Below are 27801 nucleotides of genomic sequence, written 5' to 3'. Positions count from 1 at the left end.
TTTCTCTCAGTCTGTGGCTTCTTCTTTTTTCATTTTCTTTACAGTGCTTTTCAAAGAGTGGAAGTTTTAAATTTTGATGAAGTTCAACTTATCAGTATTTTCTTTTATGGATCATGCTGGTATCATATTGAATAAATCCTTGATTAACCTAAGGTCACAGATGTTCTATGTCTTCTAGGAGTTTTATAGCTCTGAGTTATACATTTAGGTCTATGATCCATTTTGAGGTAATTTTTGTATATAAAGCAGTATGTGGATCAGTTGTTTTTTCCATTATGTATAATATTTTTACTTGTTCAAGTACCATTTGTTTGAAAGACTGTCATTTCCCCAGTGAACTGGCTTTCACTTTTGTTGAAGATCAGTTGTTCAGATAAATGTTGGTCTATTTCTGGACTCTGGTCCCTTTAATCCTGTCCCTTTGGTCTATTTGTCTATCCTTATGCTGCTCTCACACTGTCTTGATTACTGAGGCTGTTATAGTAAGACTTGAAATCAGATAGTGTTAATCCTCTAACTTTGTTCTTTTTCAAAGTTGTTTTAGTGATTCTAGGTTCTTTGCAATTCCATGTGAATTTTAGACTCAGCTGAGTTTCTACAAGGCCTGCTGAGATTTTCATTGGGATTATATTAAATCTATAAATCAGTTTGGAGTGAATTGACATCTTTTTAAAATAACATCTTTATTGGAGTATAATTGCTTTACAAGAATTGACATCTTAAAAAAATAGAGTCCCGTATCCAAGAAAACTATATTCCTCCATGTATTTAGGTCTTTTAAAATTTATCTCGGTAGTATTTTGTTGTAGCTTTCAGTGTACAGGTCTTATATATGTTTAGTCAGATTTATTTCTAAGTATTTCATGGTTGTTTTGATGCTATTATAAATGGTATTGTTTTAAATTTCAATTTCCAGTAGTTTCTTTCTGATAGATACAAAAACAATGGATTTTTGCATATTGATCTAGTATCCTGCCACCTTACTATACTCATCTGTTAGTTCCAGCAGCTTATTTTTTTAATAGATTCTACCATTACTTACGTAGATGATTGTGTTGTTTGTGAATAAAGATTGTTTTACTTCTTCCTTTTTCAATATTGATGTCTTTTATTTCTTATTCTTGCCTTATTGCTGTTGGGAGACATTTCTCACGGATCTTTCACACTCCTACATGTCTTGATGAGTATGCCAAGAATTCAGTGCTGTGACTGCTCTTTACCCAGGTTACTTCTCAGGGTTATGTTTGCATTGAGTGGCCTTGTGGGATGATGGGATGTTCCCCTTCTGAACGAAGAGCAGGCTTGCTTACCATTTACTATGAAAATCAGATTACCTAAGCTCAACAATTCCTTTTCCTTAAGCAATCCACTGTGTGTGCAGGCATCTCTCTGAGCCCTCTGTGTCACCCTGTGGGACTTTTGGGGAAAGGAGGAATCTAAGCAAACATGATGCTAATGCCCTTGCTGTGCCATGAATGATAAAGTCCTTTGTCTCTGACCCAGGAGTTTCTTGTCTCCTGCCAGCATTCACGAAACAGCAACAGACTAACTTACTGGCTTGTAAGTAGGGTAAAAATCAAATCTGAAACCCTGAAACCCTGACAGTGCTGAATAGAGTGGTGAGAACAGATACTCTTGATTTATTTCTATCTTTGAGAGAAAGTATCATTCTTTTTCCATTAAGTGTGATTTTAGCTGTTGGTTTTCATAGATGCCCTTTATCTGGTTGAGGAAGTTCTCTTTTATTCCTAGTTTGCTGAAAGTTTTTATTAGGAATTATTGTTGTATACGATTATTGTGTGCTTTTCTTTTCTTTTTTCTTTTGTTAATATGGTAAATTTTATTGATTTTTCAAATATTAAATCAACATTTCATTCCTGAGATTAACCCCACTTGGTTCTGATGTATTATTCATTTTATATATTGTTGGATTTCATTTGTTAAAATTTCGTGAAGGAGCTTTGCAACTATGTTAATGAGACTTATTGGCTGTAATTCTCTCTTTCTCTCTGTCTTTTAAAATGTTTTAATCTGCTTTCTATATTAGAGCAATCATGGGATCATGGAATGACTTGGGAATTAGACCCCCTCTTCAATTTTTTTTAGAAAATTCTATGTAGTCTTGGTGTTAATTCTTCTTTAAATGTTCGGTTGAATTTCCAGTGAAGTCATCTGGGCCTGGAGTTCTCTCTTAGGGAAGGTTTTTAACTACAAATTGTTTCTTTAATAGATATGGATACATTCATATTTTTTTTTTCTTGAGTGAGCTTTGGTAGTTTGTGTCTTCTAAGAAATTTATACATTTCATCTCAGTTGTCATATTTATTGGTATAAAGTTGTTCATAGTGTCCACTTTAAATATCTGTAGAGGGCTTCCCTGGTGGCGCAGTGGTTGAGAGTCCGCCTGCCGATGCAGGGGACACGGGTTCGTGCCCCGGTTCGGGAAGATCCCACATGCCGCGGAGCGGCTGGGCCCGTGAGCCGTGGCCGCTGCGCCTGCGCGTCCGGAGCCTGTGCTTCGCAACGGGAGAGGCCACAACAGTGAGAGGCCCGCATATCACCAAAATAAATAAATAAATATCTGTAGAATATCATTCCTGATATTGATAATTTGGTTCTTCTCTGTTTTCCATATCAGTCTGGCTAGATCAATTCTTTTGATCTTCTCAAAGAACTTGCTTTTCGGTTGCATTAATTTTTCTCTATTGATTTCATTGATTGTTTTCTATTTCATTGATTCTTACTCTGATCTTTTTATTTCCTTCCTTCCTCTTATGTTTTTTTGGTTTTTAGATCTCTAAAGAAAATGTTTGTGTGTGTGTGTGTGTGTGTGTGTGTGTGAGAGAGAGAGAGAGAGAGAGAGAGAGAGAGAGAGAGAGAGAGAAAGAGAAAGAGTGTGTGTGTTGATAGCATTCGTAAAAGAAATTGTCAAAATCATCACGTTATGTTGATTGAGATTACATACAAATCCTTGGAACTTTTCCATAGTTCATCTTAGAGCAATGTTTTATCCTATGTTTATTATTCTCCAAGAATGGAGTTTGGAAGAAAAATTACAGCACCATATATTAGCCCAAATGGGCAAACATATGCAGGAGTGAGTGATAACTCATGATTGATGACATAACCAGGGCCTTCTTGATGTTCTTAATTCAGGAATGTTTATGTTTATGATTTCAGGGTTGGGATGGGAATAGAAGGGCGCTATTGAAATGCCAATGCCAAGGTTATATTCAGAATATGATTAGACTGTGGTATTTGATTATGAGAAAGGATGTTGCTATAGCAAGACTAATTTTCCCATGTGGCTGCTGGAACTGCTTTTACCACACTTGTGATCCTGTCCCTTCAATGTGTCCAGCATTCAGAGGAACTGGGTGTAAAGCAATCCACTTTAGTCCCATGGAGCTGTTCTGTGGTTGTAAGTACCACAAAAATAGCTCTACAACATGACCTCAGTTTGACTTTGTCCCATGGTACAGACCTTGGAAATGAAATTACTATATAGTGAAACAGTGGTACTACTTCACAAAGGAGCTAGCAATCCAGACACTTGGAATACGAGTCACTTAGTTGGGTTCAAAATTTGATGTTTCAAAATTGCCTATGGTGCTTTTTAAAAATACTGATACCTCAGCTATTGGGTGTAAGACAGGCTACAAGGATGTATTGTACTACATGGGAAATATAGCCAATATTTTCTAATAACTATAAATGGAGTGTAACCTTTAAAAATTGAATAAAAAAATCAAAAAGATAATGATACATCCAGCAGCCCCACCCCACCCCCCTGCCACACACACACACACACACACACACACACACACACACACACACTTTCTCTCCTCTCTCTCTCTCTCTCTCTCTCTCTCTCTCTCTCTCTCTCTCTCTCTCTCTCTCTCTCTCTCTCTCTCTCTCACACACACACACACTCATGACAGTTAGGCTTCGATATGTCTGGGGTGAGCATTTGATTCTGTTGTGTCCCAAAGTTTGAGAATGAATAACCTGTGTAACCTCAGGACCCTTGATGTCTCTGGTGTTGATTTTTTCTGATGTGAAATCATAAGGATGATGGTGTCTGCCCGTGGCACTTGCAGTCTAGCCTTGATTAGAACATTTTTTTCTAATGTTCTCTGGGGTTTATTAACTTCTCTGTCATTGCTATTTTTATCATTATTTAATTACAGTTTGTAAATTCCAATAAAATGCCATGGGGTATACACATTTCATGGTATATGAGTGAGAGTGAGTGAATGTGTTATTGAGTTTGTGAAGTGTGATTTTACTATTGCTCTTTTTCTCTTTCTTGTGAAAATGGGGGAGACCTTCATCATTATAAGTCTCCTTGCCATCACACTTTCTGGTGTTCAAGTTCTCTTGCTGTCACTGTCAATAAATAGAGACCAACAGTTGTATAGTTATGGAAGTTTTGGACCTTTTTTTGTACAACTGAAGTACCTGCTAAAATTTTTTTTTAAATTATAAGTTAATTATTTGCTATGTCATAGAATGATTTTGGTAAACCACACCTGGCTGTTTTTGTTAGAAGAAAGAAAAACACACTACAGATCTGTTGGCTGGGGTTTAGTAAAAAGTGCTTTCCTTGGACTTCCCTGGTGGTGCAGTTGTTAAGAATCTGCCTGCCAATGCAGGGGATAGTGGTTCGATCCCTGGTCTGGGAAGATCCCACATGCCATGGAGCAGCTAAGTCCATGCGCCACAACTACCAAGCCTGCACTCTAGAGCCTGTGAGCCACAACTGCTGAGCCCATGCACCTCAACTACTGAAGCCCCCGCGCTCTAGGGCCCACATGCTGCAACTACTGAGCCTGCCTGCTGCAGCTACTGAAGCCCGCGGGCCTAGAGCCCATGCTCTGCAACAAGAGAAGCCACTGCAATTAGAAGCCCATGCACCACAACAAAGAGTAGGCTCCGCTTGCCGTAACTAGAGAAAGCCGGTGCGCAGCAATGAAGACCCAACGCAGCCAAAAAAAAAAAAATGCTTTTCTTAAAGGTTAGTCAGGTGTCAGGTGGTTCTACCTTAAAACAAGAGGCAGAGTAGGTTTGGAAACTTGAGTCTTAAATAGAATACTAGGGCTTATATCGCTATTATTTTAAATGTGTATTGGTGGTCATGAATTATGTTCTGCTAGGTGTCTAAGCAAAAATTGTTTCAAACATTCTATTTTTCCCCAGCTGAAATAGGAGGGAAGGAGATACTTGAGAGGGAGTTCTTTTTCCTGATGAAATGATTTACTGTGTTGGTCTTACCTCTATCACTTTGTTGTAATTCTTTACATTATGCAAAGGTGGTGACACATTATGCAAAGGTGGTGACATATTATGCAGGGCTGGATGAATGCTTTTATGTGAAGTTGAATTTCAAGGCCTCGTTTCTTCCCACCTGTCACCTTTTCTTCTTCCATATCATTCTATTCAATCCTGTGCAGTTAAGGATGATTAGGTATTAAGATTAAGTGGAATTAGAATAAGCTAATTACTAATTACTTGTACCCAAACTGTGAACTGAATAGATGCACTAGATGTGAAGAAAGAAGAAGTACCTTATAGTGAAAAATATAGTTACCTGTGGTGGGGAGGTAGGGGGTGGGGTGTGGAACATAGATAAGGTGGCTGCATCCCAAAGTATCTGGCTTTTTAAAACATATATTCACCCAGATAGGTGCATATAAAATATCTGAGCCTAATTGCATAAAGCAGTTTTAGTCTTACTTAAGACACCTCACTGAAGTGTCATATCAGTAAATACCTCCAAGGACAATAATGCTTGCTGCCTTTTTGGGGGGAAATATCTCTTGGACCAGCTTCTACAAGACCAGGGCAATCTCTGTCTAGAGAATTTCAAAGGCAATGCCATTAATTCCTTGAGGAAAGACTGTACTTAGAATTAGGATTAAAAAATGTTTTTTATATAGGTAGCCAATTAACTGGTACAAAGGTGGTATGTATTAAATACCTGTTAACAGATTCCTCTAGGGGTACTTACGAAGAAGTAACATTTTAAGGACGCAAATCACTGAAGTCTTTTTCTTTGATCTCAACATTTTGACAGATAAATTGGATTGCTTTTTCTTTTAACATAAACACTTTGAAAGACAGATTATTTTTTTAAGATTCAGCTAATCGTAGGACAACCTAAAGCGAATCTAAAAGCTTCCTTGTCAATCCAGTTGGCTAGTCACACATTAAGGGTAGTGTTTCCCCATCATATTTTTGTACAAATTAAGTAACAACAGGAGGTAAATGTATAAGGATATTTTGATGCAGTGATCATCAAAAGGATTGAATTGTACATGAATATTTTTGAGATCCAAGATAATAAATAGAATTTCTTTTTTAAAAGAGTAAGTCAGTTCTTTTTATTTGGAACGTGTTTATAATCAACGTATCATCCCTTTTGTGACCTGCCCTTTTTATCAGGTTGTTTTATACTTATTTGTAGGACTAGCTATATGACCTCAGTTCAGCATTTTTGGACATCTCCAGCAGTTAACATAGGAACGAGTCTCTGCCTAGCATGAACTTTATTACTTTGTTCCCTTTGTATAATCCTTTCCAAGTATCCTGTCTTCTTAGAAGTTGAAGCTTTTATAAGCACTTGATTTTTCTTTTGTTATCAGGCAAAAGGTTTTACCATTTTATTTAAATATCTCACGATGTGTCTTGTTTTAAAAACACATTTTACAAAAAGGTGACTATTGGGTTATCCTCCGGTGCTCACTGAAGGAGGTATTCTTACTTACACTAGATGCTAGGGATATGACAGACTTTGTAAGTCAAGACGAAATCTTGGTAAAAGGAGAGCTCACCTGCAAATGTGGCTAGTCAGCTTCCATCACCTGGGGTGGGGGGGTGGTCTGTTTGAATCTGCAGTTTGGCCCTTAGAAACTTGCTTCAGTTTCTGGACGTTTCTGACAAACTAACCACCCTCTACCCAAACAGTTCTTTGAGTCTTAAGGTTAAGAGCATTATTTTAAGGAAGTGCTTCTTTTTTTGTTTGTTTGTTTGTTTGTTTTTTTAACATCTTTATTGGAGTATAATTGTTTTACAATAGTGTGTTAGTTTTTCCTTTACAACAAACTGAATCAGTTATACATATACATATGTTCCCATATCTCTTCCCTCTTGCATCACCTTCTCTCCCACCCTCCCTATAAGGAAGTGCTTCTTAAAAAGCTGGTATTGTATTAGTATATGTCAGCGTGAATACAGAAGTTCCCCGTATTGCGGAAGTTCCCGCTATCCGCAGTTTCACTTTTTGTGGTTTCAGTTACCTGTGGCCAGCTATGGTTGGAAAATGGAAAAATCCAGAAATAAACAATTCATAAATCTTAAATTTCATGCTGTTCTGAGTAGCGTGATAAAATCTTATGCTGTCCTGCCCCTTCCCACCCAGGACTTGAATCATCTCTTCATCTAGCGTTTCCCACCCGTTAGTCATTTAGTAGCCAGCTACGTTATCAGATCTACTGTTGTGGTATTGCAGTGCTTGTGTTCAAGTAACCCTTATTTTACTTAATAATGGCCCCAAAGCACAAGAGTCATGACATTGACAATTTGGAAGTGCCAAAGAGAAGCCATAAAGTGCTCCCTTTAAGAGAAAAGGTGAAAGTTCTTGACTTAATAAGGAAAGAAAAAAATTTGTATGCTGAGGATGCTAAGATCTATGGCAAGAACGAATCTTCTATCTGTGAAATTGTGAAGCAGGAAAAAGAAATTTGTGCGAGTTTTGCTGTTGCACCTCAAATTGCCGAAGTTATGACCACAGAGTGTGATAACTGTTTAATTAAGGTGAAAAAGGTATTAAAGGAAATCATCAACAAAGTGAAAAGACAACCTACTGAATGGGAGAAAATATTTGCAAATGATATGACCTATAAGGAGTTAATATCCAACATATATAAACAGCTCATACAACTCAACATCAAAAAAACCCCACAAACAACCTGATTAAAAACCGGGCATAAGACGTGAATAGACATTTTTCCAAAGAGGAAATGCAGATGGCAAAAAGCCACATGAAAAGATGCAAAACATTGTTAATCATCAGGGAAATGCAGATCAAAACAACGAAATACACCTCATACCTGACAGAATGGCTGTCATCAAAAAGAACACAAATAACAAATACTGGCAAGGATGTGGAGAAAAGAGAGAACTCGTGTACATGATTGGTGGGAATGTAAATTGGTGCAGCCCCTGTAGAAGACAGTATGAAGGTTTCTCAAAAAAAAACTAAAAATATAACTACCTTATGATCCAGCAGTTTCAGTCCTGGGTATATATCCTAAAAACCCAAAAACACTAATTTGAAAAGACACATGTACACCAGTGTTCATAGCAGCACTATTTACAATAGCCAAGATATGGAAGCAACCTAAGTGTTCACCAACAGATGAATGGATAAAGAAGATGTGGTATGTGTACACACACACACACACACACACACACACACACACACAGACACACATACACAGAGGAATACTACTCAGCCATAAAAAAGAATGAAATGTTGCCTTTTGCAGCAGCATGGTTGGACTTGGAGGGCATCATGCTAAGTGAAATAAATCAGACAGAGAAAGACAAATACTGTGTGATATCACTTATATGTGCAATTCCAAAAATACAACAAACTAGCAAATATAACAGAAAAGAAAGACTCACAGATATGGAGAACAAACTAGTGGTTACCCGTGGGGAGAGGAAAGGGGAAGGGGCAATATATGAGCTGGGGATTAAGAGGTACAACTATTAGGTAGAAAAGAAGCTACAAGAATATACTGTACAACACAGGAAGGAATATAGTCAATATTTTTATAATAATTATAAATGGAGTATAAACTTTAAAAATTGTGAATCACTATCTTGTATACCTGTTACTTGTAATAATATGTACATCAATACTTCAATTAAGAAAAATGGAAAAGGCATTAAATTTAAACAGTAAGATGTTTTGAGAGAGACCACATTCACATAAATTTTATTATAGTGTATTGTTATAATTGTTCTATTTTATGATTAGTTAATTGTTGTTAATCTCTTAGTGTGCCTAATTTATAACTTAAACTCTATCACAGGCATGTATGTATAGGAAAAAACAGCGTATATAGGGTTCGGTACTATCCGAGGTTTCAAGCTTCCATTGGGGGTCTTAGAATGTTTCTCCACGGCTAAGGGGGGGCTGCTGTATATAGTTTACATGATTTAAACTAAGAAAGTTGAAGGAATTGGACTCATCATTAAGCAGTGTCCAACCTGGTTGTTGCAGATGGTTGTGGAAACTGAGAAGTGCAGCATCTCCCTGAAGATGGCATCACCTGAGGACGTGAGCGAGGTGCTGGCGCACATCGGCACCAGCCTGCGGAAAATCTTCCCCGGCTTCTCCCCAGTGTGAGTTCTCCCGCGGGAGGGTGAGGAGAGCCAGAGACCTGGTCTCTCCCTCAACATGAAAACAGCCTTCCTCTTGCCCCTTCACTTGGTTCCTCTCTCATACTTCCTTCTCCTCTTAAACATCACATGTTACAACCCTCGCTCAAACCTTTTCGTTTTATGTCTGAGATTTTCTCTATGGCTGCTCTTGAAAGAGCTGGAGTGAAGAAGGGATTTGGCAGTCCTTTAACCTCTACTCCTAAGACTAAAACAGAAGCCTTTTTAATGTAACCTGAGATTTACCCTAGTGTGTATTTTACTCACAGCTACTAGCAGAATGCCAGGAGCTGCATGCTTTGAAAGGACGGCAGTGAGTATTAATGAAGAGTGAGAGTGCTTCATTTTCCTTATTTTTTTCTGTTCAGGAAGAGGAACCTTAAAAAGCCAAAACTGAACATCAAAATTCGCCTCTTTCATTTTCCTCTCACTTTTCTGGAATACACATCAAGGATATGAGTACATTTTGTCTGTACATGTCCTCATATTTTTTGGTCAAGCATTTTAAACTAGGATTCTGTGCTTGGGTAACAGAGTTTGAACATAGGGAATGTGTAGCTTGTTGGAAAGGGGGAGTTAAATTGGCTGAGGTGGGAAGGCAGAGAGATCCTTATGTCAGAAAGCTCCCTAAAATAATAGCGCATATTCAGAATACCTTCCTGATGGAAGGAGATGATACACAGATCGCAGGAAATCCCTGCTGAGGCCATGAAACCTCCCATAGAGCACAGAGATGGGTAGCTGTGTGCCTTCGTTGGTGGGGGTAGGAGGGGAATTTGCGGGGCTGTTGTCCTTCATGGAACGTGTCCCTACACTGCTGCTGCGTGTAAATTAGGAGGCAAAGCAGCAGGAAAACCTGGCCTTCGTGTCTTTCAAACCTTTTTGGTGGCGTCTGGGGGATAGGAGCTTCCCTTCAGTCTCTTCGGCTTCAGGATACCCGCTTGGTCCTTCTCACAGCTCTTCCCTGGTCCCTTCCCTCCCTTCACACACCACAGTGCAGGGGCTGGCCCCGTGCTTTCTGGCTGTTCAGAAAGGGCTTCCTCCTTCCTGAAGCTGAAGTCACCTCGTGCTGCTCTGAGTATCCAGGTAGCTGGTTGCCGAGGGAGCTAAGTGGTCCCAGCCCCGTCCCAGCGGAGCGGAGCGGGGGCCAGGGCTTCGTCTCCAGGTCTGAGGTGTCCGAAAGGCCAGCTGTCTCTGGTCTCGTGTGTGTGGAGGGGACGCCAGAGCTGGGACGGTTGGTGAGATGAAGTGAGGCGTGGCAATGGGGAAATACCCAGAAGCAAAATAGTCTCAGCAATGCTTTCCACATGATCCTTAGAGCCGCCAGAGAACTGTCCTGGGTAATCATGAGTTAGCAGTAATTATACAACCCGTTTTCCTGCAACTGCATTTGAGTAATGTGACTTTGGACACGAGGTTCCTTCCAGTGTCCTTCCTTTCATTCCAAATCAACACCGATGGAATAAGAAAATTATTAAGTACATCCTTATTCAGCAAGGGCTTTTAAGACCCTCAGAGTGATAGTTAGAATCTCTATTTTCTTTAAAGGCAACTTTGTTTAATACTCTAGGAATTTGTCATTGGTGGGGGGGGGAGATTATCGATTTTATTTTTGGTTTGAATTCTCCCAGTTTTTTTTCCTGGAGAAAGTTGTGTCCGAAAAGTGTTTTCTCTTTTATCTTCCATTTAACTTCTTGTTAAAATGTTTAGGCAGCAAATATTAAACCACAAGTCTTAAAGAAGCAGCTCCATTTCTAGAGAGGCAGTTACCTCTAGAGAGGTCTCTAAATCCATGACCCTCCACCTCACCCTGGTTTTCATTTCTGTGCCCCAGCTGCTTATCAAGCATCTCCACAAGGATGTCCCCACACACCTCACACTTAGTATGTCCCAAACGGAACTTCTTACTGTTTCCCCTAAAACCTCCCCGTATTGGATAGTCTATCTCAGTGAGTGGCTTCTTCATTTACATAGTCTCCCAAGTGAAAAGCTGAGCTGCTTTGATTTCTTGTTCCTTACTTGCCCGTCTAATTAGTTGCCAAGCTCTTTTGCTTCTGTCTTAATAGCTCTTTGGTCCTTTGTCTTTCTTCTCACTTGCCCGGTGCAGCATTTTTCTAGCTAGTTTCTCTGTCTCTAGTTCTTGCCCTTCCAACTGATCTTCTCTACTGTCACCAGAATTTATCTTTCCATAATTCACATAGTCTCTATTCCTTGCCTAAGCTCTTTAATGGCTATCCTTCCTGATAAAATCCAAAATGTGTGGCCTGGCGTAGAAAACCACTGCCGTCTTGCCCCATAGTCTAGCCTGTTGTTGACCACATCAGCCTCTTGTATATTTTCATGCCTTTTATATAGGCTCCTAATCCTGACCGACTCCCTATGTCTTTTGACCCCAAAAGACATATGTGAAGAGTTTCTCATCAGTCAAGCGTTTATTTATGTTTCCATAGAACTTTGTGATTACTGCCTATACTACCACATATCACGTCGTGTTCTAATTGTTTGTTTATACATTTATACATTCAGTGAGTATTTATTGACTTTCTACTATATGCTAGGCAGAGTGCCAAGTGTTGGGGCCCAACAGTGAATATGGTCCCTGACCACATGGAACTTACATTTGGGAAGTTGCATTACTTACACTGGGTAAGAAACCCCCCAAAAAAGAAAAATGAGAAATTGTGTAAGATCAGGCTGGAAACATAGGCCCTGGTCAGTTCATATAGAGACTCCTGGTAAAGAGTTTGGAATTTAGTAGAATTCCACTAGGAACTCAGTGTAAGATTGTAAGTAAGGAAAGACATGGTTCCTTATATATTTTATGGAAATTATTTTCGCTTCTAGATAGAGTGGGTTGTGAAGGGGAAAGAGAAGAAGTAGAAAGCTAACTTGGAAATTATCAAAGCTAATTTGAAAGCTAATAGCTAAAGGTAATGCTATTAGAGATAAAGATGAGAGCGACAGTAGATTTATTAAGATTTATTTTGGATGTAAGACATGATGATGGATTAGGTAGGTAGGTGACAGCAGTGAGGAAAGGGAAGAACCAAGGATGGCTCTTAGGTTTCTGGTTCAATAACTTAGTGACTGACACTACTTTTCAGTGAGGTGAAGAGGGCCTAGAGTAGGGTGGGGCAAGTTTTTTTGGGGGGGAAATTACCAACCATTTTGTTTTACACATGCAAAATTTGAAATCTGGGGCATCTAGGTGGGGAAGTCAGATAGGCAGTTAGATATGCTTGGAGGAGAGGTCCAAGTCTGGAGATGTAGCAAACGTGAGAGTCATTAGTGTAAAGAGGGTCTTGAATTCATGACTGTTAATAAGATCACCTGGAGAGAGATGTGGACCTAGAAGAGAAACTGTCCCAACGTTTAGAGGTCAGGCAAAAGAGGAAGAACCACAAAGGGAGCTGGGTTTTTACTCTAGTAGAAAACCAGATTTTTTGGTGGATTCCAGTGGGAAAGCAGAGCCTGGGAGAATTTTCTGGAGGAAGGAGTGGGTGATTGCAGAATGCTACTGGGCATTGAATAAGCCAAGGGCAGAGAGGTGTCCAGTGTACTGGCACCATGAAGGGCACAGACGACCTTGACCAGAGCAGTTCACGTGTTCTGATTGGGAGAGGCAGATTGCCGTGGCTGTAGGATGAACTCAGACGTGAGAATGTAGAAAACTAAGTAGAGAAGTTTAGCTATGACGGGTATGAGGAATTGCAGGGAACTTCTGTTTGGTACTCAGAATGGGAGATATTAAAGTATATGACTGTAACAAGGGGAATGATCTAGTAGAAAAAGATTGTTGCTGGAGACATTGGTAATAAACCAGCAATATCCTGGAGAAGGTAAGAGGGGTAGAGATCACAAGACACATCTGACCTTCCTTCTACCCTGGGCGCTGCTTGAGCAAAGGCCACATTTTTTTCTTAATCTTAAGTCCCTAGCCCTTGGCACATAGTAGGTAGTCACCGAGGTTTTGGATGAGCACATACAATTCGTGCTTCTTCTGTGCCTAGTACATTGTTGGGAGAGGTGCCCTGGGAGTGTATAGAACTTACAAGATGGTGGCTCTGCCCTCAAACCATGGACTCTTGAGCTGAAAATGATTGGGTGTAAGTGGGCGGTGAGTGAGTGGAGGCTGGCTGTGCAGAGGAGATCTACCTGGAAAGGATCGAGAGAATTTATAGGAAAGGGTAGGGAAAGGAGAGGCAGTTCAAATGAATATACCAACATGGAAGACGGTATAGATTGTAATTTAGAAAATGACTGGGCAGAGAATTTAAATAAACATACTTGACTTTCATTTCGCTTTCTTACCGAACATGCACAGTTAGCTTGTCAAAATAAACTCTTCATATTTTGTGACTTGCATGTTCCACTTTACTCGTGAAGTTCGAAGGAGGAGGTAATCATACCCTTTCTTCTACGTTCCTAGTAGTCAACGCTGTCAGGAAGGGAAATAGATCCTTTATGTAAACAGTATAGAACACGCAAAAGAAAACAGGTCCCCGGTAATGTCATACAACCTACTCATAGTAAGTTGGAGAATATGATACTGGATTTGGAATTCTCAAGGCTTGTTTGAGTCATTTGTCCCATCAGATGTGTTACCTGAGCCCATCGTGGGGCCCTTGGGTCCTTAGCCCTCACCTCCTTCCTTACTCAGGTAGAGCCTGATCATCGGGGAAAAGTCTCATGAGCAGATATCAGAAACTGGGTGAACCAGGAGGAAAAACACAGCCAGGGCCTCAGTTAACATAATATGTTCTTGAATAACCTAAGGTTGGCTGTATATATTATAAATGAAATGATAACCTGCCAGGACCTGAATTTCTGGTTTTAAATATAATTTTGAAATAACATCCATGATCAACATCAAATATATAATTAGATAGCTAGTGGGAAGCTGCTGAATAGCACAGGGAGATCACCTCTGTGCTTTGTGACCACCTAGGGGGGTGGGATAGGGAGGGTGGGGGAGAGGGTGATGCAAGAGATATGGGAACATATGTATATGTATAACTGATTCAGTTTGTTGTAAAGGAAAAACTAACACACTATTGTAAAACAATTATACTCCAATAAAGATGTTAAAAAAAAAACATCAAATATATAAAAATAGTATATATATCTATAAAATATAACCAATCCCCTTGACTGTAGTCAAGAGAATGCTGGTAGGATAACAAAATGAAGAATTTTAATTAAAATTAAGTTTTTACACCTAGAATCTTCTCCTCCCTGCTACATATCTGTGTTAGGATGTTTCTCTCTCCCTCTCTCCCTCTTTTCCCTCACAGAGTGCCATTTTCCTGCGCCCCCCCCCCCCCCCCCCGCATTAAATAAGGAAAGTTTATTTTAAAATATAGAGAAAACGTAAAGATTCAAGAAGAAAATTTAAATTTAAAAATCAAATCACCAGGGCTTCCTTGGTGGCGCGGTGGTTGAGAGCCCGCCTGCCGATGCAGGGCACACGGGTTTGTGCTCCGGTCTGGGAAGATCCCACATGCCACGGAGCGGCTGGGCCCGTGAGCCACGGCCGCTGAGCCTGCGCGTCTGGAGCCTGTGCTCCGCAATGGGAGAGGCTACAACAGTGAGAGGCCCGTGTACTGCAAAAAAAAAAAAAAAAAAAAATCAAATCACCATTAACATTGTTTTGTCAACATTCTCATCTTTGCTGTGTGATAGTCACTATCACTGGAGGCCTCATCTCTAAGGCAGTGATATTGGCAGGAAACTAGGGAAATATTTGTAGCCTAAGTGTTGTTTAATCCATTTCACGGCGATGTCTGTAATGGCAGTTCCGTTCAGGAAACTGTTTTGTGTAATGGCCTTTAGCTTTTCTAATACCAAGAACCCTGGCTGTTCTCAAAATCCAAGCTAGATTTTTTTTTATATTAAATTAAATCATTAGGGAGAGTTAGAACTAATTTAGAAAATGTTTACTAGAGAACATTGATGAGTGAAATGTTTCCTGCCATCTCAGAGTTTATTGTCTAAAGGTAGTGTAAGAAAGTTCCACAAATAATATCATGAAGAGAGTGAAACATCCTCAGATTTCAGAGAAGGGAAAGTTCCATGTAACTTGGGATGTCAAGAAAATAATGTTTGATTTGTGTCTGTTTTCCTCTTTGTTTTGAGAGGTGGGCTTTTGTTGGGGGGTGAGCTCCAGGGAGAGTTCTGTGGGGAAAATGGCAGAGGTTGGAGGCTGGAGGCAGAGGTGAGGGCAGGTGCAGCTGTAACTTAATTTGCCTTAGGAGGAAAGCAGCCAGCTTAAAGCAGTTAGAATTGGGGGCCTGCAGATATCACTGTGAGACAAAGGTAAGGCACACCTGGAGAGGGCCTGAATAAAGCCTCTGGGATAGGCAGTAGGGAGAGCTAGTGAAGGCTTTTGAACTTTAGAATGAAATGACAGCTACACTTAAGGGAGAGTCATTCTTGTACCACTGATTTATGAACCTGGGGAAAGAGAGCCTCCAGGTGGAACTAGAAGGTGCCCGATTGTCTGGTTACTTTAGGGGGCGAGACTCTTGGCAAGTTAATGCACTTCTCGATGCCTCAGTGTCCTCCTCTGTAAAATGGGAATAATGATACTCACGCAGTTTTGTGAGGATTCAATTAACTCGGGCTGACTGCTTAACAAGTGCTCCACAAGTCTTAGCTGTATAGCCCGTTGCTGTTCTTACCCAGAGGCCCTGGAATGAAAGCCTGCACTGTTGGAAAGGAAATGGGTGACATCCGTAGGGAATTTCTTTGATGTTTATGATTTTTAAATTATTATTATATGTTTCTATGTAAGTTGGTTGCATTTCTCTATTTTAATTCTTTGTTGTTAAATGTGGCTCATAACACCTTTTTAGGTGACAGAACAGTAACCTTCTAACATGATTTTCTTCTAGGCTTTCATCCTATTGGATTATTCTTTCATGTATGTGACACTTTGAAAGTTGGCTGGGTATTAGTGTCGGTGTGTTAGGACAGTGTGTCTTTACTACCGTGATAAAAATGGAATTGCAAATCCCTTTTCAAGTCGAAAGCCGGCTAAGTATGAAAAGGTGAGGTTATTATAAGTGAAGAGAAGTGGCAAAATAGAAGTTTATGGTTAAACAACAGAAAGGTGCTTTACAGGCTGTGGCAGTTTCTATACTTTTCTAAAGCAGTAGGTAGCACTGTGTGGTGTGGTTTATGTCAATAAAACGTGTCCTCTTCTGGAGACAGCTGCCATATGGTATAGGATGAGCACTGGAATTGAATTTTTGATAAACCAATTAATTTACCTGGATTAAAATAATTTGAGATTTTTTTTTTCCATGTCAACAATTTAAGCATGAGATTTGCATAGAGAGCGGGCATGCTTGTCACCGAGTTCACTGTTCTTACCACATAGAACTATTTTCTGAGTCTTGTGTAAATTAAGTGCACATAATGTAAATATAGTTGGTTCAACTGTACAGTGCCGCCTGTTAGTGAGTAGCAGGATATACATATCTGTTTGCTAGGATTGTGGTTTACCTCTTAGGGCACTTATTCTGACAGCAACTCCTTTGTCTGTCTGTCTGTGTCTGACACACACGCGCTCTTTTTGTGTGTGTATGTGTGAGCGGGTGCCCTGTGGTGCATACACAGATGGCTCTTTGCTGTTATTTAGCTACAGGCAGAACTCACGTGGGGTAGATTTTTCTTTTCCTCATTGTCTCTGTCTAGTGTTAGAATATGTAAGAAACAGTTGTCGCCTTCTGGAAGTTTAGTTCTTATGAGTTTAACTCTTAGGTAAATAAATGCACTTGTTTCATGATACTCCTTTAGTTCCTGATACCTAATTTTTTTTCCTTCCTGAAAAAAGAAAGATGAAAACTGTTACAGAAGGGGAGCTACTTGGAGAAGCTCAGACTGATACTTTTGAAGGGTGGTTTGAAGTTTAGGGAAAATGCCAGGTGTAACCTCCTCCCAGCAGGGCCCTATTCACATGGATGTCTATACTGGCCGCTTCCTTCACTCTCCAGATGATTTCCTCCTACTTCTATTTTTTTTTTTTTTTAATTTTTATTTATTTATTCAATTATTTTTGGCTATGTTGGGTCTTCGTTTCTGTGCGTGGGCTTTCTCTAGTTGCGGCGAGTGGGGGCCACTCTTCATTGCAGTGCACGGGCCTTTCACTGTCGCGGCCTCTCTTGTTGCGGGGCACAGGCTCCAGACGCGCAGGCTCAGTAGTTGTGGCTCACGGGCCGAGTCGCCCCGCGGCATGTGGGATCCTCCCAGACCAGGGCTCGAACCCGTGTCCCCTGCATTGGCAGGCGGATTCTTAACCACTGCGCCACCAGGGAAGCCCTCCTCCTACTTCTGAGTGTGACTGTCCAATGTGTTTTTGGAGTAAAATTGGGCTCTGGTTTCTGAACCTGCCATAAGGATTAGTTGATTTCTCCCTGTAATCCTAGACAGCCACCTTCCTATTCTTAATCCTACCAGCTTCCTGCCTTACTTTCTGTCAGTTTTGGACTAGCTCAACTTCATTCATCCTGTGTGTTATTGAAACAACATGCCCTACAGTTCAGCTGAAATAAAGCAGGAATTTTAGAAGAGAAATGTGATCTCAGATGAAGTCAGACATAAATCCAGCTTGGTGTGTCCAAGGTTTACTTAATTCATCTGTGGAAATGCATCTGCTCCTAACCACTCTGCTCCTTCTTTACATAATATCCAGCTTTGCTGTCTTGTAGCCAGAAAATAGTGCCACGGCAATACCAGAATGATGGTATTGAACCGCGATGAACCATTCCGAATTGCCAGATTCTGTAATATCACTTTCATTATGAACATCTTCTTTAACCCACAGTTGTCCCCAAATTAAGAACTTTTAGAATAATGAGAGTTAATCGTGTGTGTGTTCAGGTAAAATAGGGAAAAATCATGCTGCATTTGTAGATGTCATGCATTTACACAAGAATTTGAAGGGATCACTGATATTTGACATCAATTGGTAATACCTGCTTATGCTTCAGTCATAAAAATTATAAAGAAGTAGGAGTATGTTTCAGTGCTAGCAGAATGCTTGTATTTAAATGCTTGGGTATGTTTTTGAAATTTTTTCTAGGAGTAGGACAGGCCAACCAGGCAACCTGTCAGGCTCTAGCACATTTTATCTGGAATATTCATCCAATTAGAAAGTGGAAATAATTGGGACCATTCTCTTCCAGTGCTCTACAGGGTGATTGAAATTCATAAGGATGAGCATTATACACATAGCCAAAGTGCTTTAAATCATTAAAGAAAGATTAAAATAATGTTCAGTATGACTTAGTATGTTTATTTCACCACTTTGCACCCAGGACCTGTTATGGTCCTGGGTGATTTCGACCTGCCAGCAGCCTTCCTCACAGCCCGTGACCTCTTCCCCTCCACCCCGCTTTACCCTTGATGGCCACACCCTAGACCTTGTCATCTCCTGGAACGGCTTCTCCTGGGGTGAAATCGTCTTTTAATGTCATTTCTCTCGGACCACAGCCTCTAGTCTTTCACTTTCTCTCCCTTGACGGTACCCATACTTGGACTTCTGGGGGGCCTCCAGGCCACGGATCCCTTGGCTTTCCCCTTGTTTCCATCTCCTTCCTGCCTTCCCTTCCTTTCCTGATCGCCAAGCCCCGTGGTGTCCATCACTTCAGTGGGGCCCTGTCAGTATGCCCCACTCCTTCTGTCCCCACTGTTTTTCTGGCTCGCCTGCCTGGAAAGCTTGCATCCCTGCAGCAAGCCAACTGCCCTTTCTCCACACACATTTGGGCTGCTGGGAGCTGCAGGAGAAGATCACACAGCTGTTCAGCTTGGTGCCACCAACAATTCATGACCTTCACTCTCACTGGGCTCTTAACTGGTCCCGTGAAGTTCTTTTTAATTTCTCAATCTATTTTATCTCTTTATTTCCCAAGGTTGCCCCAGGCTTATCCCCCACCCCTGTAGATGTTTGTTCACAGTGCTATCTGATCATCTTGTACTCCCTGGGTAGCCTTTCTTGGCTCCTCATTGCCCTGAGAATAAAATCCCAACCCCTTCCTTTGACCTCTGAGGCTGACTTAGCTCCTAGATTCCTCTGTCATCCCCTCCCTATCACACATTGTTTGCTAACTGATTTGAACTGTGTTCAGTCTCTGGAAAGCACAGGCTCCCTAAAGGACAGAAGAGGAGATTTGTACTTTAATTCCTTGAAAATTAGTAATTTATATTTAGTGTACACATAATCTAATACATTATTAGATAAATTAGATAATTAAGTGGAACACACCATTTTCTAACTATTCTAATAAAATCTAATGTTGTGAAAGAACTAAACATGGACAATATTTATGTTGTTAGATACCTTTAGCTTATAAATGGGCGTAAATAAAGGGCTTTATTATTAAGTTACTATAGCTCTCCAGCTCCTAGTACTCAAAAAATGGAATTATATTTACCAAAATTGAAGTGATACCCATCTTTTTTTTTTTCTTTTTTTTGGCTGCGTCGGGTCTTAGTTGCGGCACGTGGGATCTGTGTTGAGGCATGTGGGATCTTTCGTTGCAGCGCCTGGGCTTCTCTCTAGTTGTGGTGTGCGGGTTCCAGAGCACATGGGCTCTGTAGTTTGCGGCACGCGGGCTGTCTAGTTGAGGTTTGTGAGCTCAGTAGTTGCAGTGCGCAGGCTTAGTTGCCCCATGGCAGGTGGGATCTTAGTTCCCTGACCAGGGATGGAAGCCACACCCCCTGCACTGGAAGGCGGTTTCTTTACCACTGGACCACCAGGGAAGTCCTGAAACTCATCTTGGTTTAAAAAAAAAATGGTGTATCACAAAATAAATTTCTGAGTGCATTTCAGAAAACTTGATTTTTGAAATGTATCGTTGTTTTTGTTGATCTTACAGGAGAATCATGAAAAAAGTCTGCATGGAGCCATCTGAGCGACTGGCCAGTCTCCAGGCTCTGTGGGACAGCCAGACTGTGGCCGAGCAGGGCCCCTGTGGTGAGCATGCATTTTAAAACCAAAAAATAAATGGCTGGATGGCTGCCGTTTTGCCAGGAAGCTAAGTCTATTCCTAGTGTGCTACCGTAAAGGTACAATTACTTTTAAGGTGTAATTAGCACCACACAGACTTTAGATTGGTGGACAAACATCCTATATTTAAGCTATATTGCATCCTGCTATGTACTTACTATAGAACAGGGGGGAGAATCTTTGCTGTTTTCCCAAAAGGAGAGAATAATCAGCATTCTCAACATCGTCCGTATTTAAGCTTTTAAATTTTAAATTAAAAAACATTTAGTTGAAAACCTGTCACATTTCTATTGTATAATTCAGGTGGATTTTCTCAGATGTATGCCTGTGTTTGTGACTGGCTTGGATTTTCATACAGGGAAGAAGTACAGTGGGTAAGTGTATCTGTATGCATGTACACACACACTTTCTCTCACACATACCTGGAGAATATTCCAGTATTTGACTGGCTTATTTCACTCTTACTCTCTTTCCCCCCCCACCATTCATTGCTTGCTTAAAATCTTCCTTCCTCAGATTACATAAAAATCTGCCTGTGTCAGTGTCTGATTCTCTTTGCATCTCTCTTGGCTTCCCTGATCCTCTATGGGGACTGTTTATATGACTGAATTATGTTTCAAATAGGATGTGGATACAATTTATCTGACACAAGACACCAGGGAATTGAATTTACAAGACTTCAGTCATCTTGACCACAGGTAAGCTTCTTTCTTTCCTTTCTTTCACTTCTGATTTTGCTTTCAGAGCTGCCCTTGTCTGTCAGTACTTATAGGTGTACATTATCTCCAGAGAATCCTTTTTTTATAAGGGGAATCAGGAGAACCTAAGAATCTCTGGATTTTGCCTTCTAAGTAAGAGTTTCCAGTGTGTTTATCACTACGACTGGTTTGGGATGGGGGTGCATGAGTGTACCTCAAGTCCAGGATTTACACTTATAAACTGTGGAAACAATTTAATTCTTAGGTTCTTATGCCAGCCCACAAATCTATTTAATCTACCCTGTATATAAAATACAGTACTATTTTGCCTAATTGCCATTTTGAACATTTTTCTATAAGAGAACTTTATGCTAAAACCCTAACAAATGACTTTGAGTTTACAGTTCCTTTATTGGGGATGGCTAGGGTTTATATGCATATATTGGTGGAAATCAGTTTGCCAATATCTACCTTATGATAGGGATAATAAAACACTGAAGCCTGTTACAAGTTATTTAAGAGACTTTTAGGTTTTAAGATGTCGACTTTACTATATTTAGGGCTGTGGCTTGTGTGATCAGGCCCCGGAGAAGAAAACTTCATTCCGTTCCCCTTCTCTCCGTAAGAGCAGACCTAGCAAAGTGATTCTGATCCCTGACAAAGCTGAGGGTTGCAACCTCCCTCTCACCCCACACCCCTGCCCCTGGCAAGTCTTTCTGGTCATCTATCCCGCCCTATCTCCTCAACCCTGGAGATGCTACTTATTTTATTTTATTTTTTATTTTTTTATTTTTTTTTTTGCGATACGCGGGCCTCTCACTGCTGTGGCCTCTCCCGTGGCGGAGCACAGGCTCCGGACCCGCAGGCCCAGCGGCCACGGCTCACGGGCCCAGCCGCTCCGCGGCACGTGGGATCCTCCCGGACCGGGGCACGAACCCGTGTCTCCTGCATCGGCAGGCGGACTCCCAACCACTGCGCCACCAGGGAAGCCCAATGCTACTTATTTTAGGTGGGCAGATATGATAGCTCCATCGCAATGAATCCCAGCTTGAGAAATCTTTTCTCTCTGTGTGGAATGCAGAGAGAGAAATCTGAGATTCCAGCTGTACTTTCCGTGCCATTTGGACAGTTGGAATTGTAGAGAGGATGGTTGCCTCTTTTTACCCCCAGCATCTTGCCCCCCAAATACCATTTCAAATTATTTTTCCACTTAACTGGCAGGGAGTCCAGAATTGTAGCAGAGTCCCCAAAGAGTTCTGGCCAACTGAATTGAGCAAAGAAAAAGTGTGCTGGGTGGATATGGCCTTTGTGCACAGCCTGGGTCTACGGTGGACAGTGAAGCAGGCTCAGCTGTGTCTGTAGATGTGGCTAAAGCCTAAACACCCCAGTTCTCAAGCTCAGATTTGATTCCTTTTTGTGGAACAGGCAGTTTTCTCTTGCTTAGAGCCGTTCTCCATCTTCCTATATTTGAGGGAATATCATACTCCCGTTTAGGCAAGATGTTTCCTGTGTAGCTCATGAAAAAGTGCACTGAGAAACATAAAGGGAAGATATTTTGTGAATATTTTTCAATAAAAACAGAAAATTGTATGTAGAGTAAGGTAGGAGTAGGTAGGCCTACAGTATCCAGTCTCAATATTTTTGGTCCCAGGATCTCTTTATATTCTTAAAAATGGTTGCATTGTTCACGTGGGTTTTATCTTTTGGTGTTTATTGTCTTGGAAGTTAAAACTAAAATAAAAAGTTTATTAAGTCCTTTAAAACTAATGTTAGGGCTTCCCTGGTGGCGCAGTGGTTGAGAGTCCGCCTGCCGATGCAGGGGACACGGGTTCGTGCCCCGGTCCGGGAAGATCCCACATTCCACGGAGCGGCTGGGCCCATGAGCCATGGCCGCTGGGCCTGCGCGTGCAGAGCCTGTGCTCCGCAACGGGAGAGGCCACAACAGTGAGAGACCCACGTACCGCAAAAAAAAAAAACCCAAAACCCCCCAAAAAAACACTAATGTTAGTAAACCTATTACATGCTAATATAGAAAGCACTTTTATAAAAAATAACTATTTTCCAAAACAGTTATCAGTCAGCAAGAAAAGTGGCATCAGTTCACATTTTTGGCAGATCATTTTGTTTTTTCTTTTCTTTTTTTAAACATCTTTATTAGAGTATAACTGCTTTAAAATGGTGTGTCAGTTTCTGCTTTATAACAAAGTGAATCAGTTATACATATACATATGTCCCCATATCTCTTCCCTCTTGCATCTCCCTCCCTCTCACCCTCCATATCCCACCCCTCTAGGTGGTCACAAAGCACAGAGCTGATCTCCCTGTGCTATGCGGCTGCTTCCCACTAGCTAGCTATTTTGGTAGTGTATATATGTCCATGCCACTCTCTCACTTTGTCCCAGGTACCCTTCCCCCTCCCCATATCCTCAAGTCCATTATCTAGTAGGTCTGCATCTTTATTCCCATCTTGCCCCTAGGTTCTTCTGACCATTTTCATATGTGTTAGCACACGGTATTTGTTTTTCTCTTTTTGACTTACTTCACTCTGCATGAGTCTCTAGGTCCATCCACCTCACTACAAATAATTCAGTTATGTTCCTTTTTATGGCTGAGTAATATTCCATTGTATATATGTGCCACATCTTTATCCATTCATCTGTTGATGGACACTTAGGTTGCTTCCATGTCCTGGCTATTGTAAATAGAGCTGCAGTGAACAGTTTGGTACATGACTCTTTTTGAATTCTGGTTTTCTCAGGGTCTACACCCAGTAGTGGGATTGCTGGGTCATATGGTAGTTCTATTTTTAGTTTTCTAAGCAACCTCCATACTGTTCTCCATAGTGGGTGTATCAGTTTACATTCCCATGAACAGTGCAAGGGGGTTCCCTTCTCTCCACACCCTCTCTAGCATTTGTTGTTTGTAGATTTTTGGATGATGGCCATTCTGACCGGTGTGAAATGATATCTCATTGGAGTTTTGACTTGCATTTCTCTAATGATTAATGATGTTGAGCATTCTTTCATGTGTTTGTTGGCAATCTGTATATCTTCTTTGGAGAAATGTCTGTTTAGGTCTTCTGCCCATTTTTGGATTGGGTTGTTTGTTTTTTAGATATTGAGCTGCACGGGTTGCTTATAAATTTTGCAGATTAATCCTTTGTCAGTTGCTTCATTTGTAACTATTTTCTCCTATTCTGAGGGTTGTCTTTTGGTCTTGTTTATGGTATCCTTACCATGAAATAATTTTGATTACTTTCCAGCCAGAAGAACAAACTGGCCAAGGACTGTCCTACGAGACAACCTGTGGTGTCTCCACAAAAGATATTTTGCCACAAGTCCAAACCATCCTAGGGACTCCAGAGCACACGTCTGAGCAAGACAGATTGCTCAAAATTTTGTCCAAGAGAAGCAGAAAAGCAGCAAGACACCTTAGGAGTTATTAAGTTCATTAGAAGGAAAAGCTGTCACCAGTTTTTTTAGTGGCCAAACCCTACTATGATTGTGTTACTGTCGATTTCCCCTTTTATGGCTGTTAGTATTTGCCTTATGTATTGAGGTGCTCCTATGTTCGGTGCATAAATATTTACAGTTGTTACATCTTCTTGGATCGATCCCTTGATCATTATGTAGTGTCTTCCTTTGTCTCTTGTAATAGTCTTTGTTTTAAAGTCTATTTTGTCTGATATGAGAATTGCTACTCCAGCTTTCTTTTGATTTCCATTTGCATGGAATATGTTTTTCCATCCCCTCCCTTTCAGTCTGTATGTGTCCCTAGTTCTGAAGTGGGTCTCTTTTAGACAGCATATATACAGGTCTTGTTTTTGTATCCATTCAGCCAGTCTGTGCCTTTGGTTGGAGCATTTAATCCATTTCCAATTAAGGTAATATTGATATGTATGTTCCTATTACCATTTTCTTAATTGTTTTGGGTTTGTTATTGTAGGTCTCTTCCTTCTCTTGTGTCTCCTGCCTAGTTGTTGTAAAGCTGGTTTGGTGGTGCTGAATTCTCTTAGCTTTTGCTTGTCTGTAAAGCTTTTAATTTATCTGTCAAATCTGAATGAGATCCTTGCTGGGTAGAGTACTCTTGGTTGTAGGTTTTTCTCTTTCATCACTTTAAATATGTCCTGCCACTCCCTTCTGGCTTGCAGAGTTTCTGCTGAAAGATCAGCTGTTTACCTTATGGGGATTCTGTTATGTGTTACTTGTTGTTTTTCCCTTGCTGCTTTTAATGTTTGTTCTTTGTATTTAATTTTTGATGGTTTGATTAATATGTGTCTTGGCATGCTTCTCCTTGGATTTATCTTGTATGGGACTCTCTGTGCTTCCTGGACTTGATTAAGTATTTTCTTTCCTATATTAGGGAAGTTTTCAACTATAATCTCTTCACATATTTTCTCAGTCCCTTTCTTTTTCTCTTCTTCTTCTGGGACCACTATAATTCGAATGTTGGTGCGTTTAATGTTGTCCCAGAGTTCTTTGAGACTGTCCTCTATTCTTTCCATTCTTTTTTCTTAATCTGCTCTGCAGTAGTTATTTCCACTATTTTATCTTCCAGGTCACTTATCTGTTCTTCTGCCTCAGTTATTCTGCTATTGATCCTTTCTAGAGAATTTTAAATTTCTTTTATTGCGTTGTTCATCTCTTTTTGTTTGCTCTTTAGTTCTTCTAGGTCCTTGTTAAACGTTTTTTGTATTTTCTCCATTCTATTTCCGAGGTTTTGGATCATCTTTATTATCATTATTCTGAATTCTTTTTCGGGTAGACTGCCTATTTCCTCTTCATTTGCTAGGTCTGGTGGGTTTTTGCGTCGCTCCTTCACCTGCTGTGTGTTTCTCCGTCTTCTCATTTTGCTTAACTTACTGTGTTTTGGAGTCTCCTTTTCGCAGGCTGCAGGTTCGTAGTTTCTGTTGTTTTTGGTGTCTGTCCCCAGTGGCTAACTAAGATTGGTTCGGTGGGTTGTGTAGGGTTCCTGGTGGAGGGGACTAGTGCCTGTGTTCTGGTGGATGAGGCTGGGTCTTGTCTTTCTGGTGGGAGGTCCATGTCTGGTGGTGTGTTTTGGGGTGTCTGTGGCCTTATTATGATTTGAGGCAGCCTCTCTGCTAATGGATGGTGTTGTGTTCCTGTCTTGCTAGTTGTTTGGCATAGGGTGTCCTGCACTGTAGCTTGCTGGTCTTGGTGTTGAGATGGAGATCTCTGGGAGATTTTCACCGTTTGATATTAGTTGGAGCTGGGAGGTCTCTTGTGGACCAGTGTCCTGAACTTGGCTCTCCCACCTCAGTGGCACAGCACTGATGCCTGGCTGGAGCACCAAGAGCCTGTCCTCCACACGGCTGAGAATAAAAGGGAAAAAGAAAGAAAGAAAGTAAGAAAGAAGAAGATAAAATAAAGTAAAACAAAGTAACATGAAGTTATTAAAATAAAAAATAATTATTAAAAAAAATAAAGCATACACATACAACTCACAAAAAGAGAAAAGGGAAAAAAAATATATATCATTGCTCCCAAAGTCCACCGCCTCAATTTGGTATGATTAGTTGTCTATTCAGGTATTCCACAGATGCAGTGTACATCAGGTTGATTGTGGAGATTTAATCCACTGCTCCTGAGTCTGCTGGGAGAGATTTCCCTTTCTCTTCTTTGTTCGCACAGCTCCTGGGGTTCAGGTTTGGATTTGGCCCCGCCTGTGCCTGAGGGCGTCTGTTCTTTGCTCAGACAGGACGGGGTTAAAGGAGCCGCTGATTTGGGGACTCTAGCTCACTCAGACCCGGGGGAGGGAGGGGTACGGATTTGGGGCAAGCCTGCGGCAGCAGAGGCCAACATGATGTTATACCAGCTTGAGGCGCGCCGTGCATGTTCCTGGGGAAGTTGTTCCTGGATCACGGGACCTTGGCTGTGGCGGGCTGCACAGGCTCCCGGGAGGGGCGGTGTGGAGAGTGACCTGTGCTCGCACACAGGCTTCTTGGTGGCGGCAGCAGCGGCCTTAGCATCTCATGCCCGTCTCTGGGGTCTGTGCTGCTAGCTGTGGCTCGCGCCCGTCTGTGGAGTTCCTTTAAGTGGCGCTCTTAATCCCGCTCCTCGCACACCAGGAAACAGGCAAGAAAAAGTCTCTTGTCTCTTCAGCAGCTCCTGACCTTTTCCCGGACTCCCTCCCGGCTAGCCGTGGCGCACTATTCCCTTCAGGCTGTGTTCACGCTGCCAACCCCAGTCCTCTCCCTGCGATCTGACCTCCGAAGCCCGAGCCTCAGTCCCCAGCCCCCGCCAGCCCCCGCCAGCCCCGGGCGGGTGAGCAGACAAGCCTCTCGGGCTGGTGAGTGCGGGTCGGCGCCGATCCTCCGTGCGGGAATCTCTCCTCTTTGCCCTCCGCACACCTGTGGCTGCGCTCTCCTCCGTGGTGCCGAAGCTTCCCCCTTGCCACCCGCAGTCTCTGCCAGTGAAGGGACTTCCTAGTGTGTGGAAACCTTTCGTCCTTCACAGCTCCCTCCCACTGGTGCAGGTCCCGTCCCTATTCTTTGTCTCTGTTTTTTCTTTTTTCTTTTGCCCTACCCAGGTACTTGGGGAGTTTCTTGACTTTTGGGAGGCCTGAGGTCTTCTGCCAGCGTTCAATAGGTGTTCTGTAGGCGTTGTTCCACATGTAGATGTA

At 41.4% G+C, this 27801-nt stretch overlaps 1 protein-coding gene across 9 annotated transcripts in view; it reads left to right on the top strand.

Moving 5' to 3' along the window:
* The window catches only part of CARMIL1 (capping protein regulator and myosin 1 linker 1), a 326341-nt gene that overhangs the window by 132541 nt on the left and 165999 nt on the right, over positions 1 to 27801 (top strand). For all 9 annotated transcript variants that reach the window (XM_067006576.1, XM_067006574.1, XM_067006577.1 and 6 more), the window contains 4 exons: positions 9293 to 9414; positions 20331 to 20428; positions 20765 to 20835; positions 21086 to 21159. In XM_067006576.1, the coding sequence (XP_066862677.1) occupies positions 9293 to 9414; positions 20331 to 20428; positions 20765 to 20835; positions 21086 to 21159 (365 nt within the window). The remainder of the gene's footprint in view (positions 1 to 9292; positions 9415 to 20330; positions 20429 to 20764; positions 20836 to 21085; positions 21160 to 27801) is intronic.

The sequence above is a fragment of the Kogia breviceps genome, chromosome 10 (assembly GCF_026419965.1).
Source record: "Kogia breviceps isolate mKogBre1 chromosome 10, mKogBre1 haplotype 1, whole genome shotgun sequence".
Lineage (NCBI taxonomy): Eukaryota > Metazoa > Chordata > Mammalia > Artiodactyla > Physeteridae > Kogia > Kogia breviceps.
This window is presented reverse-complemented; position numbering and strand designations above follow the sequence as displayed.